At 38.2% G+C, this 14,290-nt stretch overlaps 1 protein-coding gene across 1 annotated transcript in view; it reads left to right on the top strand.

Annotated features, from left to right (window-relative positions):
• Positions 1-4,855, top strand: part of gtf3c4 (general transcription factor IIIC, polypeptide 4) — a 7,724-nt gene extending 2,869 nt beyond the window's left edge. Inside the window, exons 2-5 of the mRNA XM_016475562.1 lie at positions 893-2,632; positions 2,830-2,960; positions 3,731-3,819; positions 4,551-4,855. Coding sequence (XP_016331048.1) covers positions 893-2,632; positions 2,830-2,960; positions 3,731-3,819; positions 4,551-4,615 — 2,025 coding nt within the window. The 3' untranslated portion in view covers positions 4,616-4,855. The remainder of the gene's footprint in view (positions 1-892; positions 2,633-2,829; positions 2,961-3,730; positions 3,820-4,550) is intronic.
• Positions 4,856-14,290: the final 9,435 nt, after the last annotated feature.

Genomic DNA, 14,290 nt, shown 5'->3' on the forward strand with positions numbered 1-14,290 from the left:
CTTAAACCGCATAAACACATTTCATTACACCAAATAATGTTCTTTTTAGCAGCATCATATGACCCCTTTAATTAATAATAGACGTTTCAAATATTATATGTACCAAGTATGGTAATTGAATCTGCATTATTACATGTATTTTAAATGCTTCTTTTTATGTTGCTTTGACATGGACATCTTCTTTCAGAAGGCAAACTGGAATTAAACTGCTCTGGTCATGTTACTATTTATACCACACATGGTATAAATCAATTTAAACTTAATTTTGTTATCAGATATTACTGGAAGGATTATTCCACCAATACCAAATATATATATTAGAGCCCGACCGATATGGGTTTTTTTGGGGCCGATACCGATATTTGGGAGTAAAAAAAGCGCGTCGGTAGCCCCCAAATGGGCGATCAAGTGGGATCACTTGATCGGTCAGAGCCGGACCACGAATTTAACCACTCTTAACTCCCGAACCCCGGGGGCTATCGACGCGGGGGTGGTCTCATTCGAAAGCGGGCCTGTAGCAGGCTCTAATATATATATATATATTACATGACAGACAGTTTATGTATTTTACACTGAAATTTGAACAATAAATGAAAATTAGCCTGAAATGAAAATTGCAGGTGAACAATTTTACTAATCCTGTGAACAGATTTATTACCTCACTACATCAAAAAAAAATCTGATGATTGAAAAATTTTTTTTTTATATTTATGATTTGAATGAAAAAGATATAAAAGAAATTGTTTAAAAATAAAAGTGACAAGTGGACATGATTTGCACGCTGTGACATTGTGCAGAATTAAATATAAATGAGACTTTAGAAAATTATATTTTCAAACTTGTTAGGTCTTATGAAGCATGAAATACATGTTTTTTTCATATATTGTTACAGGTAGGCCTAGAAAAGGAAGTGCAGACTGTTAAAGAAAGCTTTGCAAAGAGTAAAGATCCAGTAGCAAGCCAAATGATACTGATGGACAGAGTCATCCATCCTCAAAGTGGACGCCTCCATGGCGTTAAGTACACCAGCTGGTCACCATTAGGCTGCGACAAATTTGGTCGCTGTCTTCTTGCTTTCTTAACACTGGACAATCGTCTCACAATCCACAGCAGTCACTTGCGTTTGCATTGGACACCTCTCCTGGACCTTACAGAACTATATGGGGAAATGCTAAAATCCAGGAACTATTCCGCTCAGAACGACGGCTCACCACCGAACTCAATTAAAGATTTGGATGAACTGCAACGGCGGTTTCGTATGCAGACGCCAGTGTGCATGGAGTGGTCTGGTCTGTGCAGTATGCAGCAAGTACAGACCAATAATGCATGTAAAGATGTTAGCACCGTGCTTCTGGCTGTACTTATGGAGAATGGAGACGTGGTGGTGTGGCAGTTCAGCTTGCCCCCACAAGGAAAGGATTCAGTGGTTTCTTGCAACACCATAAAATCTGGAGTGTCGTCACCAAGTGTGCTCACCTGGTGGGAATATGAGCACAGTGGGCGGAAAATGAGTGGACTGATTGTGGGCAGCTCAGTTGGACTGGTAAAGATCCTTCCAGTCAACCTCAAGGCAGTGAAGGGTTGCTTCACCCTCAGGCAGCCTGTGGTTTTGTGGCAGGATAAGGACCAGATACCAGTCCTCAACATCAAATGCGTTACGCTCTTCCATCCACATCAGAAATGCAACTGCAGCCTAGTGGTTGCTGCACGTGGTCCTTATGTGTTCTGGTGCTTGTTGCTGATCACCAAAGCTGGTCTCAATGTTCACAACTCCCACGTCACAGGGCTTCATTCAACCCATATTATATCAATGACAGTCTGTCATAACGGCGGGACTATTCTCACCTGCTCACTAGATGGTAAGGTGAAGAAGCTCACACCCGTTTTCACCGACGCTGCTGTTGAGTTTAAATGGGAGGAGATTGTTCTGCCAGAGGGAGTTGCGGGTCGACGGATGCAAGGCATATCCATCAGTCCAAATGGTGCCTACTTGGCTCTTATCTCCAATGAGGGTATGATTAATGGGCTCCATCCCATCAATCGCACTTACCAGGTGCAGTTTATCACCCTTAAGACTCCAGATGAAGCGGCTGCTGAGCTGCTCGAGTCTCAAATGCACAGTCTCTTCAGAAAGGCCGACTTGCTGGATCTTCTGCGATGGCGGATACTGAAGGATAAAAGCATCCCTTCGGTTCTTCAGAACAATCTAGATGAGAAGCTCCAAACCTCAGGGTCCACCTACTTATGGCGCCTCAAGCTTTTCCTTCTTCGGACATTCTACAAGTCCATGCAGAAAAGCCCTTCAGAGCACCTGTGGCGGCCGACTCATAGGGAAGGTAACGTGTTAGTTGAAGATGAGGAGGCAGGTGGAGGTGAAGATGAGATGGCGGAGATCTCCACTCTAGAGGAGCTCAGGCAGGGGGAAGCTGAAAAGCAGTCCAGTGAGGAACAAATGAGGGAGGTCAGCTGCAGGATCGAAGAAGTGGAGTCCCAACTGAGCCGCGAGAACATGAAGAAGGTGCTGGGCGAGGTGTACCTGCACACCTGCGTCACTCAGAACACATGTATACCTACCAAAGGTGTGTGTGACTTCCTCACAAACGACCCTGCTAATGAAGACAGGGCGGCCAAGGTGAACCCCCTTCTCACTGTCTCCTGAAACAAATGTAGTTGTGCTTTTAAATGTAGAAGTGGATATTTTTGTGAGCATTTTAAGATTGTAAGGTCGAAACTGGATGATGAAGGCATAAAAATGTAGGCAGTTTTTAGAAATATACCTTAAGTGTACATTACCCTGCATGTCAGTTTTTTTATGTTTGACCTTCACAGGTGCTAATAGGTCATATCATGAATAAGATGAACAAACAGACGTTTCCAGAGTATTGCATCCTCTGTAAAGAAGTTCTGCCTTTCACAGACTGCAAACGAGCAGAGTGTAAGAATGGGCACAGATGGCTCAGGTAAATCCAATTATATACATTAAAAGTAAGTAAATAAAAGTATGAAATTATTATAATATAAATATAATAAAAGCTAAGACATACTTCATGGGACAGAGTACTATAATTGTCAAATGAACTCTGTAACTGTCACAAAAACATTAACTTACATAGTAATCTGGAATACTGTGTGCCTGTTTTACATATAAATGCGATTTTATTTTACAGCTGGTTCAGTAACACTTGGGCTATATTTTGCAGTGCCAAGAAAAGTGACACTGTTCTTGGCTCACAACCGACACAGATTGCTCACTTTGATGAACAGATTAACTTTTGATATTTTATGTCATTTTAGATATAATTCATACCATATTCATATTCTGCACTTAATCCTTATGAATACCAGAATGTAGTCTGCTAGGCTCTTGTTTTGGATTTTTACAATTACGTTGCAGGTCTAAATGAATGTGCCAATAATGTCCTCCATGATCAGACATGAAAACTGGAAATTTTCACCTATAACATCACTTTTTCTCTATTGGACTATATGTAGGTGTTGACTAGGTTTCGAGTAGAGTTGACCCATTTTCAAGCCCCTTGCGTGACATTTTATCCATCTGCCTGACTGAAAGGCGATTACTGCCCCTAATGGTGTATCAGGGAAATAGTTGCTTCATTGCTGTCATTCTGATCTCTGCCAAGTCCTGATCTAAACCTTCCCCTGCCGCTTCTGTTCATGTGTCTCACTGTCTCTTTCCCTCTTTCTTTCTCTTTCCTTCTTCCTCCCTAAGGTGTGCGCTGTCATATCAGGCCTGTCAGGGTGTGACATACCGCCGCTGTCTATTGCAGGACAGTGTTGCCTCAGTAGCAGAGCCCGAGGGTGAGCCATAATGCTGTATCATATCTCTATTCAGAACCACACTGCAATACACGCTTACACATTCTGTAATGCAGCGGGAACTTTGCACACACAAAACAAAAACTCTGCTGCCCCACAGCAGTGCAAGCTTAGGATGTCAAATATGCTGGTACTCCGGTACCAAGTCGATATGAAAATTATAATAGTATGTCATTTTTTTTTTTTTTTTGTACCAGCTAAATTCTGACTAGCAGGTAGATGGGATCATAAATGCACATGCACTTTTTGGTTAAAATGCCCATCTTGGCAAGGCATTAATTTAAACGGGTTTGACGGAAATTTCAAAATACTGGATTTATGCATTTGGACTAGTAGTGTGAATACAGCAACTCTATTATTTTAATACTGTAATTCTTTGATTTAAAACATTTTTTAAATCGTCAGGGAGGATTTTTCTTGAATTCATTATGCCATTGTTTTAATTTTTAATTTGTCAATATTTATATTAATATTTAGTTTAGTTTTTTTTTTTATTATTAATCTTGCATGTTCATCTTTGGTTATTTGTATCAACTACTGACATTTTGCTAGCATGGCAAGCCTTTTGCATGAAACCATTTGCCAAATGCACCGTTGCAGAAAATGGGAAAAGACAGACAAGCCATCAAGAAATGTAGATGAACTGCCTTGATTTGATGTTCAATATATGTAAATGATTATATATAATAACAACAAACTTATGGCCTTTTCAGATTCAGACTGGATCAAGAAAATACTCCAAGGTCCCTGCATCTTTTGTGACTCCCCTTTCTATTAAAGCAGTGGGGTAAAAGATGACAAAATCTCCACGGCTGACCACTGGATTACTTCTTACTGCTACATCCCACATAAATGACTAAATGCCTTTTATTACTTGAAAGAGAAACAAAGTATTCACTAATTATTTTTTTAATATAGGACATCTGGGAGACTTTCTTCTTAACAGATCTTTATTTTAAAGCCAAGCTTTAGCTAAAAAGTGATGTTTAATTTGTATATAATGAAAACTATGAAAATGTGTTAAATTATTCTATTGTATTTATTTTCTGTTAACCCTGTATATTTTTGATTTGTTAATCTTATGCTGCCATGACATTTTACTTTTGCATTAAAAATGCACGCTCTTCCCGTGGCTGATTTTAATTGGTTTAAATAAATCCATTTCCTAATTGGCTTTGGGAACATTTCTATGGATCCAAAAACACCAACTCCTCCATCTCCAAATAATGACTTTTCCTTGGCCTAAAGGAAAAGAAGATGACTGTACAAGAAAATGGAAAACAGCGAGACAGAGAGAAAACTGTTTTAAAACTGATCCAGCCCCTCCAAAGGGCCGAACTTTAATGAGATGCAACAGTAATAAGGAATGGATCCCAGCCATATATGTGATACCCATTTTAATTAACACAGCGAGCTTGAGTGCATATTGTTAAATATAGTTAGCCCCTTTTTTGTGGGTCGCAGGGAAGACGCATGCAGGTCATGAACCCTGAGAGCCCATTCCACGAAATGTTGCTAACATGCGGGGGTCACTGGTAATCAAAGATAGACTCGGGCTGGTTGGACCCACAGAATGCTCTCCTATGTCCATTCTCATCTCCGGTACATCTTGTCGCCTTGCCCTGTGCTCTCTCTAGTGTCACTGAAGATGATAGCTCGCCTCAGGGCTACTCAGCCACCCTGTCTTAGGTTTCGGATGGCATCCCAAGATAAAGATGGCCTGATAATTACTCACAATTCTGCTCCCATCTCCCATTCAGCATCACTGAAAGCATTCAGTACCATCAGAGGGCTTAATAATAAAGCAATCAGCGTGTTTTAGTTTTTCTTGTGTTTATTATTCATAGAGAGGGTCTTCATTACGATGCGTTCTGAAATGTTGCCATATCATTACAATTGGTAATGCAACATGTAAGGGGTGTTTGATTGAGGTAATAATGTGCATTATGTATTAATCAAAGCGCGACTAGAACACAAAGGCAGCGCTCAGAACCTCAAATGCCATCTGCATGTCACAGCAAATTTGTTTACTGACATATTGCGATAAGCATCTAATAACATGAATTTGAAAGCTGTTTTTAAACGATGTAATAGGATGACACTTTAAGAGAAAATGAAAAGCTATTTGGATTTCAGTTGTACACAATATAGAGTGTGTATTAATAGTCGCAGGTGCTAAATGTCACAGATTAGATTATAACTGCAAACGTGATTGAAATTCCAAATTTTTTCCCCCCTGCCGCATATTTTCTTTCCTAGCTATTAGATTGTCAAATGGATCTTGGCCTTTTGGTTTGAGTGCTAGCTTTGTTGATAGGAGGAGACTTCTCCTGTTGAAGAGGTTAGCTCTGTTTGGCAGAACCTCCTACTTCTTTAATATAACACTGTCAAAAAACATTTAGACAATAATTACGGCCCCCTCCTCTTTCCTCTTTGTGTGTGCTCTTTCAAGACTTCAAAAGGAGGTTTCGTTCTTTCTCTATATGAAATATTCATAACTTCTGTGTTCGTGGCTTTGTTCTTTAAACAGATAACAGATTTTTTATATATTATTTAATCTTATATTCTTTTGTTAGTTAACATATTTTGATATACGTCACCTTCTGTTAAACACCTAATTTGTTGAGCCCAAACAATATGCTAAGTATCGATCTCAAAGTCATTCTCTGTAACAACGTATTGCACTGCAGTTTTTGTTTATTTAACAATTTTTCAGTTTTATATGTTGGCCGTTTTGTGCTCAAGAAAGTTATCTTGGATTTTACAATCAAAAAGCATGTGTAAGGTTTATTTGATTTGTTACAAAAATCACCCTGTGAATAATGTACAGCATTTCAGTGTTCTTTATATATAGAGTTATAATATGCTCTAGATTAATTTTATTTTACAGTGCAAAACCTTGTTTCTGTTCCCTGTGTACATATTTATAAATAAACTTTTCAAATATGTTTGTTTTCTACATTTTTTGAGCATAAATGTTAAATGTTAATTGGATATTTTTACATGATTAACTTTATCAAACAAAGTTTTACAGAAAATGTTAATGTTGCCATAGACAACACTGCACCTTGTTCCAAGTGTATAAAACAATTTATTTGAAATATTATTTTATGTTAGTTTCTGGATCATGACATGACATGTCTCCCAATTTCCCCCCCCCTTTCAAAAAAGTCAAACAGGAAAAAATATTTAACTCTTAGAACATAATGCGTACCACACAGGGTTAATATTTAAAATAATGTATATATAGCATAATGGCCTATTTAGGTCTGAACAGGCTCCATAATTATTTCTATTCATGTAGACCTTTTAACAATTTTAAATAAACTGCATTCATTAGTTTTCTGACACCAAAAAGAAGTTTCACAGTATAATCTGCATGAAAATATGCATATACATGTATATGTCTATGTCAGTGTTTCTCAACCCTGGTCCTGGGCGCCCCCCAGCACTGCACATTTTGTGTGTCTCCCTAATCAAACACACCTGATTCAACTCATTAGCTCATTAAAAGAAACTCCAGGACCTGAAATGGGTGTCAGATAAGGGAGACATACAAAATGTGCAGTGTTGGTGGGCGCTCAGGACCAGGGTTGAGAAACACTGGTCTATGTGATTATCAGACATACTGGGAAAAAAGAAAATAGCTTCTAAAGCTCTAGATTTTCTGATGTGGTTTCACTCCATAGTGTATATACATCAATTTTCCTGCATGAATACATTTCGTCTCAAGTATGCTTTGTAGAAGTGTTCCCTCAGACTTCAGTAATTCATCAGTAATTAAGTCTGTCTGGGGGCCATCTAGGGACCCCTGGTTTTTCCTGCCGACTCTGAAATCAGGCTGTTAACATGGCCCTTTAATGGGTACATGGACCCGCTGGGATGGAGTCTGTGACCCGTGACTGGCTGATATGAGCGTATGAGTGAGTGTGAGATGTCAATAGTCAGTCTTTCTGCTTGTTCTGTGGTGTGGAGCAGCTCAGGTGGAACTACTGCAGAACCTCACGAAGGCCGTGACCAGAGCTCTGCTTTACTACAACATTAATTAAAGTCATTCGCTACACACTGAACACACAACCACAGACAAGAGGAAGCGTCAGGAGAGTGTGTGTGTCTATATATTTATAGTCCTGTGTGTAATGTGATAATTAAAAATATATATAAAAGTCACCATATTGGTAAACAGATTTGCAAGTATGCATCCTTTAAACAAGATGATAAATGAAAATTCCACTGAATTTATTGTCAAAAAATGTAAAGAAATTTTATTCTCATACCAGAAATGAAAACCGGAAATCACAGCAAAGCAGAAAATATTTTAGCACATGGCACTTGCATCATGCACCTGATGATTGTGTCAAATCCAATGATCATTCAAAAAAATTATCAAATTAGAAATGTGTAATAATCATCATCATCATCTAGTGGCAAAGCCATTTCTGATCCTGTCTGAGTGTGGGTGTTATGTGTCAGACTCAAAAGACTTACATAAAAAGAGCTCTGTTTTATTGAATAAAAGCCATGAAAGACAAGCCATTGGGCGTTTGCATTTCACACCATTTCGGCGGCGCACTTCCCCTCTGAAGATTCTCCCACTCTTTCCAAACCCTTTTATGTTGGCTTTCACCACAGAGACACAAGGAAGCCCTCATTTTGAAGATTGCTTAAAAATATGTCTCCCAAAGATCAGACAATGTCAAGATTAACCTGCACTGCACAGAAGGCCCAGAAATGGTCGAAATGAGCAATCAAAACGGTGGCAACTGGAGACTTAACGTGACATGACAATGGAAGCAGTTAGCAGTCAGTCATTCATATGTTTCCGTGTTTAATCTGACAGGAGGTGGAAGCAGCCAGTCCAAATCTACAGCATGAGAGGAGCGGAGACAGATGGGACCCAGTCAGGATACAACTCACGCGGATGCATGAGTGCAACTCCAACTCAAAGCATATGTCATTAGGACAGTTTCCGCATAAATTACCTGAATTTTCGGCGACCTGCAGAGAGTGGATTAACACAGCCCTTTAGATGTGAATGTAGCATTGTATGCATCTTAAAAGCCCTTAAATATGATAATATGCTAAAAGTTAATCACTTTTCTTGAGAATATCTCTAAAGAGGCACAGCAGCTTGAAGAAGTCAGTAACTTATGACTGAACTGTACATTCATTTGTCTCCACTTCATAAAGCAATGGAATAAAGCACTCGCTGCGATGGAGTGTGTGTGTGTTTCGGTATATCCGCACTTGTAATTATTTCAGGGGAAGAGTATGAAGAATATATAATGAGTATTTTTGTTTTTTAAAAAGAAATAACGGTAATAACTACTATGCAAAGCTATTGGAATGAATATTTATGACCTTTGCTATGAAATATTCATAAAGTCGGAGTAAAAAAAGAACACAAAGGGAGAAAATGTGTGAGTGAGAAAAGTCACGAGAAGGGAGCCACTGCCTGGATTTCATCTGACATTTATTAACAAAAGTGCCGGCAACATCCTCCTGGTTTTTTTAACCATCTGTCCCTTCATCCCCGAGTTTCTTTCGTTCATCCGATCCTCCCCTCTCCGTTGCTCTGGCTCTCTCACTCATCCTCAACCTCTCTCTCTTCCTCTTCGTTCCATCTACCCAAATTAAGAAATTAATGAGGGATAGATTCTTTACCGACTGCCCCTGCAATGTTTACCACTGATGAAATTATAATGCTGCCTCAGCTGTATAATTTATAAGCCAATTAGAGGAAGTGTTACTTGATTTGATGGGGAGCCGACACACAAAGTACATTTAACTAATAGAGAGCAAGAGAGTGGCACGAGGAAAGAGATCCGGAGAGAGGGAGGGAGGACAGCTGAGGCTGACGAGTCCTTGCGCCACTCTAGGATTACGTGGCTAATTGCCCTGCTTTATCTGTCTGTCACGGATAGCCATGCATATTTCAGTGTTCCCAAAGACTTTGATTGTTTGCACTCGTGTTAGGCCTGTAACAAGCAGAGCAGTGGCCAACGTGGAGAGTAGTTAAAGACTGGCACCAGGAAGAGGTGGAAGAGGGAGGAGGGAAGCGAAGGGAAGAGTTCCGACTAAAACTGACAGATGAATATTACTGGAGAGCGAACGGAGCAGAGCACCAACAGAAAGATTAATGCAAACAGAAGAACCGGCTGGTGTAGTATAATTACAGCAAACTTAGGAACAGTAGTTTGCTTTGTAGCCAAAATGTGCCTTTGTTTGAAAAGTCTCACAGCAGGGGGAAAAAAACACATTTTAATTAGTGTCTTGGTTTCCAGTAAAAATATTGCAACCATCTTTACAACAAGATAAATTTACTTGAGAAGCAAAATTGTGTAAGATTACCTTTTTTTCAAATAATAAATCTTTAGGTTTATTTGTATGCTTTATTAGCAAATTATATTATTGTCTCCAGAAAAAAATTATGGGATTAGAAAATAAACTTTAATTTAACTCAAATTAAACATATTTGTCTTAATATTTAATTAAAGTAAATTTATATTGCTTTACGTTTTAGACATTTTATAGGAAAACCAGAATAAAACAAATATAATAAGAAATACCAGATAAAAAAAACTTTTTTCCCAGTGCATACGTTCAAGTGAGTCACCTACTGTTGATTAAATAAGAATAAGAGAACAGCAAAAAGACAAGCCCATGGAACTTATAGAGAAAAATTATTACTAAACAATCTTTAGCTGTTACACATCATGAATATTAAAATATACATTTTCCACACATACATCAAAAGCTTAAAAATCATGAGTGCTGAGCAAGACTGGAAATTTCCAATGACAGAACAGAAAACACACAATGGAATATGTTATCTATACATGACGATGAAGATCAGAAAGATCATCCTGCAAATGTTTTCTTAGCTCAGCCACCATGCTGGAGCTCTTCAGAGATCCCGCAGAACTCCAGAGGAGCGAGCAGAGGGACAGGCGTGCCGTTATCGGCCTCTGAAAACTGATCAGACATTTATGCAAAAGAGAGAAACTGGAGCGAAGGTATCTTCAATTATCTGATGAGGCAAGTTTATCTGAACGGCTCCCTTTTCTTTTCCTTTTTTTCCTGCATGAGGATCAAATAGCAGCTCTTTACATAACAAAAGAGCTTCCTGCCTGACCTGCTTCGTTCAGCCTACTTTCTGATGCAGCTGGACTTTCCATAAGTAGGAGGACTTTTCTACTGTAAAATGCTGACTTATTCCAAAAGCAGAAACTCGTTCATTTAGATTCAGGCCTAATAGGTGTACTGACATCCACAGATTGTACAAACTATTCCTGTTTGTGCAATTAAAACACATAATCCATCATCAACCACACAGTATTGTAAGAACCCACTAAAATGATATTTTGCACATTTTTTCCGCATATTTTGGCAGCTTAACAGTATAGAAAGACTTTCCATCCAATGATATAAACTTAAACCTTATTTTTATTTTTCAGCTGAAGACCAATATGCTGCTCCACCAAACATGTTACTAATTCATCTCTTTTAAAACCTATGTAACTGGATAGCTGTTAATGAATATAGCTGTCAGTTAAAGGTCTTCTGCTGGACCAGTGGTAACATTAGCTTGACCTGCTAGTCACACTAGGCCTCTATCTACAGCTCAATTAAGCTAATGCTATGCAAAAAAGGTCTCCAGCCATTAGTTCTCACACCGGGGCCCATTAATAGCATAATTGGGCCATTCCAAAGGGCAATTAATATGGAAGCACGCTATGATCTCTTCCCCATCGGAATCTTAAAATACTCCTAATATGCACAACTGCAGATTTGAGGGTCTACAGGAAGCTGCGGTTCTAGATGCATCTCCCTCAAGAGCATGGCTTCCCACTGGCCTAGACTAATCAAAAACAGAGCAAGTTAAAGAACACAAAATGCACCCGCATTTTCTTCAAATCTGATGTGTCCCTGCACAAATTTTACTTGCTTATAAGATAAGTATTTAAATAAATTATACTGAATTATGGTCATTCAGATTTAATGATACTGTGTTTAACATAGATTAAAAAGTCAACATGAAATCAAAATGGACCCTATTTACTTTCCTAACAAACATCACTTGTTTATTTGTATGTGATTCATCAATGCATGTTATTCAAAAAAGAGAGAATAAATCAGAGCAACTTTTCACAATCCAATCAGTTTATAAAGCATAAAATCAACTCCTATATTTTGTTCTCACTGAATATCCTCAAATATGTTACATACAGAAGCAAAATTGGTTGCAAAAGCTGTTTTCTGTTGACTAAATTAATAATTTCATAGCATGCCTGAAATTCCAAATATTAAAGATATGAGAAGCTACATCAATGATCTGAACTGAAATAAACACCTCAGGACATCAATATCAAAATCTCATTGTAATTGAATCCTGAATGTATTCAGATTAAACCTACAGATTTATCTGATTTCCTATTTAAGTTTTATTCCAGTGGAAATCAGCCCAAATATTGACTGACTGCTTTTCATCCTTCTTAGAAAAACCGACTGTGTTTGTATGTGTATGTGTGTGTATGTGTATGTGCAAGAAAAAATCTCTGTGGGAATTTTAACAGTTGAGCCCCGCTAAATCTTCCTGTTTCTACAGCAGAACGTCGATAAAATAAATATCCTATGTGTTTCTTTTCTCTCCTCCAATGCCCACCCAAACGTCCTCAACCAGCGGGGCAGAGAATCTCACTCACACCTCAGGCAATCTTTAATATAATCCCTGTTTTTTATTTTTATTTTTATTTTTTTGACAGTAAATGGCCAAGATCTCAGGTGCAGTTTTTAAACAGGCAGAGAAAAACTAATGTTAACATATGCTGTGAGTGGCAATAGCTCAGTCTCCGGCATCGACCAGCACGGTGTGTGATTAGGGTAGTGAAGCTAAACCAATCCCAGACACCGATCGATCCCGCACACTTTCAATATGAATGCAACCCTGCTCACAGCGGCCACGTCTACTGCTTACATTGATTTTTTCCTCAATTATATAATGGTGGCTCTGTCCAGGATTTGAGCTAAATCACACATATTGAAGGGCTGGCGTCTCTCAAAATGAAGCATTTTTTTCTCATATCTAATTGTATTTTATTGGCAATGTTTGACAATCTCTCCCGAATACTCTCTGAGTGTGTGTGTGTGCATAACTGCATGTCCCCACAATTTTATAAAACACAAATGTGTGTGCTTGCTCTATTCAACCCCCTGCCATCTGAAATATCAGGCAAATAATGATGTATGCTGCTTATGTATTTTTTCGACTTATGATTTTACCAGAGGACAACAGTGACCCCTCACTTTTGCAGCAGGCAACATTTCCAGAAGCATTCAAAACTGTTCAATAATCAACCAGTTCCTAGATAAATATTACAAATTACAAACACTGCAAATTTTGCTGAAGCAACAAGGTATTTAAAAATAAAGATATCAGTAAGAATATGAAGAAAACTATCGTTTTCTATCAAAAGCATGTTAATGCATTTATGGAGTTACATTATAACTGTATAATTGTTGCAAATTCTCTTTTTGTAAAAAGTTATATTTAAAAAAAGAATTTTATATTATTTCCAGCATATATAAAAATACATTTCTACAAATAAAAATACTGTGCCCTTACAATATTAATTAAGCAAATGAACAAACCTTCTCATTAAGCACTGCAAATGGCCTAAATCAAAAATGACAGTACAATATAAAACTATTGATTCATTCATTGATTATAAACATAAAAAAAACTTTTAAAAGTTTATTGCTCTTTTGCTGCAATATACATTTATTTTACATTTTAATTTACATTTCCATAATAACAATGACCTCTCTGAATGGTGGATTTTGGGTAATGTAGTTATCCACAAGAAAGTTCTACAACACACTTGAAAATAAAAAATAAAAAACAAGGAAGTTGATGGACAGAGAGATGTGAAATAGTATTGGGAAATGATACAAGCCAACTGAAACTAATATGTTTCTAATATGCCACCCATAATGTATACTGTTAATGCTGTATACTGTGTCTTCCTGTGCAGTGTAGCCACAGAAAGGGGTACCAGGGTCGGTCACATTAAGTGGCGCAACTGTATATGGGTCGGTGTGTACGTACAAATGCACGTGAGCTATAATGCACATGTAAGTTGAGTCAACAGCGCTGAAGGAGACATAGAGTTCATGTTTAGCCAATGGTTTGTGCTACAAATGCGGATGCAGTGGAAAGTTTCTTCCTATTTTATGAATGCCACGAGGGACATAACTTCTCAAAAGTGACCAAAAAACAATTTGTGGTTTCATCTAGAGCAAACTGGCCCACCAAGACCTCTTGCTATCAGACAAACCAGCCTGATCCAAAGACTCACAAACCTGGTTCACTGATGCACTGACCAACAAGTCCAGTTCAAGTATCACAATCTCAACCCCATTTCAGTTCGCACAACGTTCTTCAGGTAGAGGA

The sequence above is a fragment of the Sinocyclocheilus anshuiensis genome, unplaced genomic scaffold, assembly GCF_001515605.1.
Source record: "Sinocyclocheilus anshuiensis isolate Anshui unplaced genomic scaffold, SAMN03320099.WGS_v1.1 scaffold488, whole genome shotgun sequence".
Classification (NCBI taxonomy): domain Eukaryota; kingdom Metazoa; phylum Chordata; class Actinopteri; order Cypriniformes; family Cyprinidae; genus Sinocyclocheilus; species Sinocyclocheilus anshuiensis.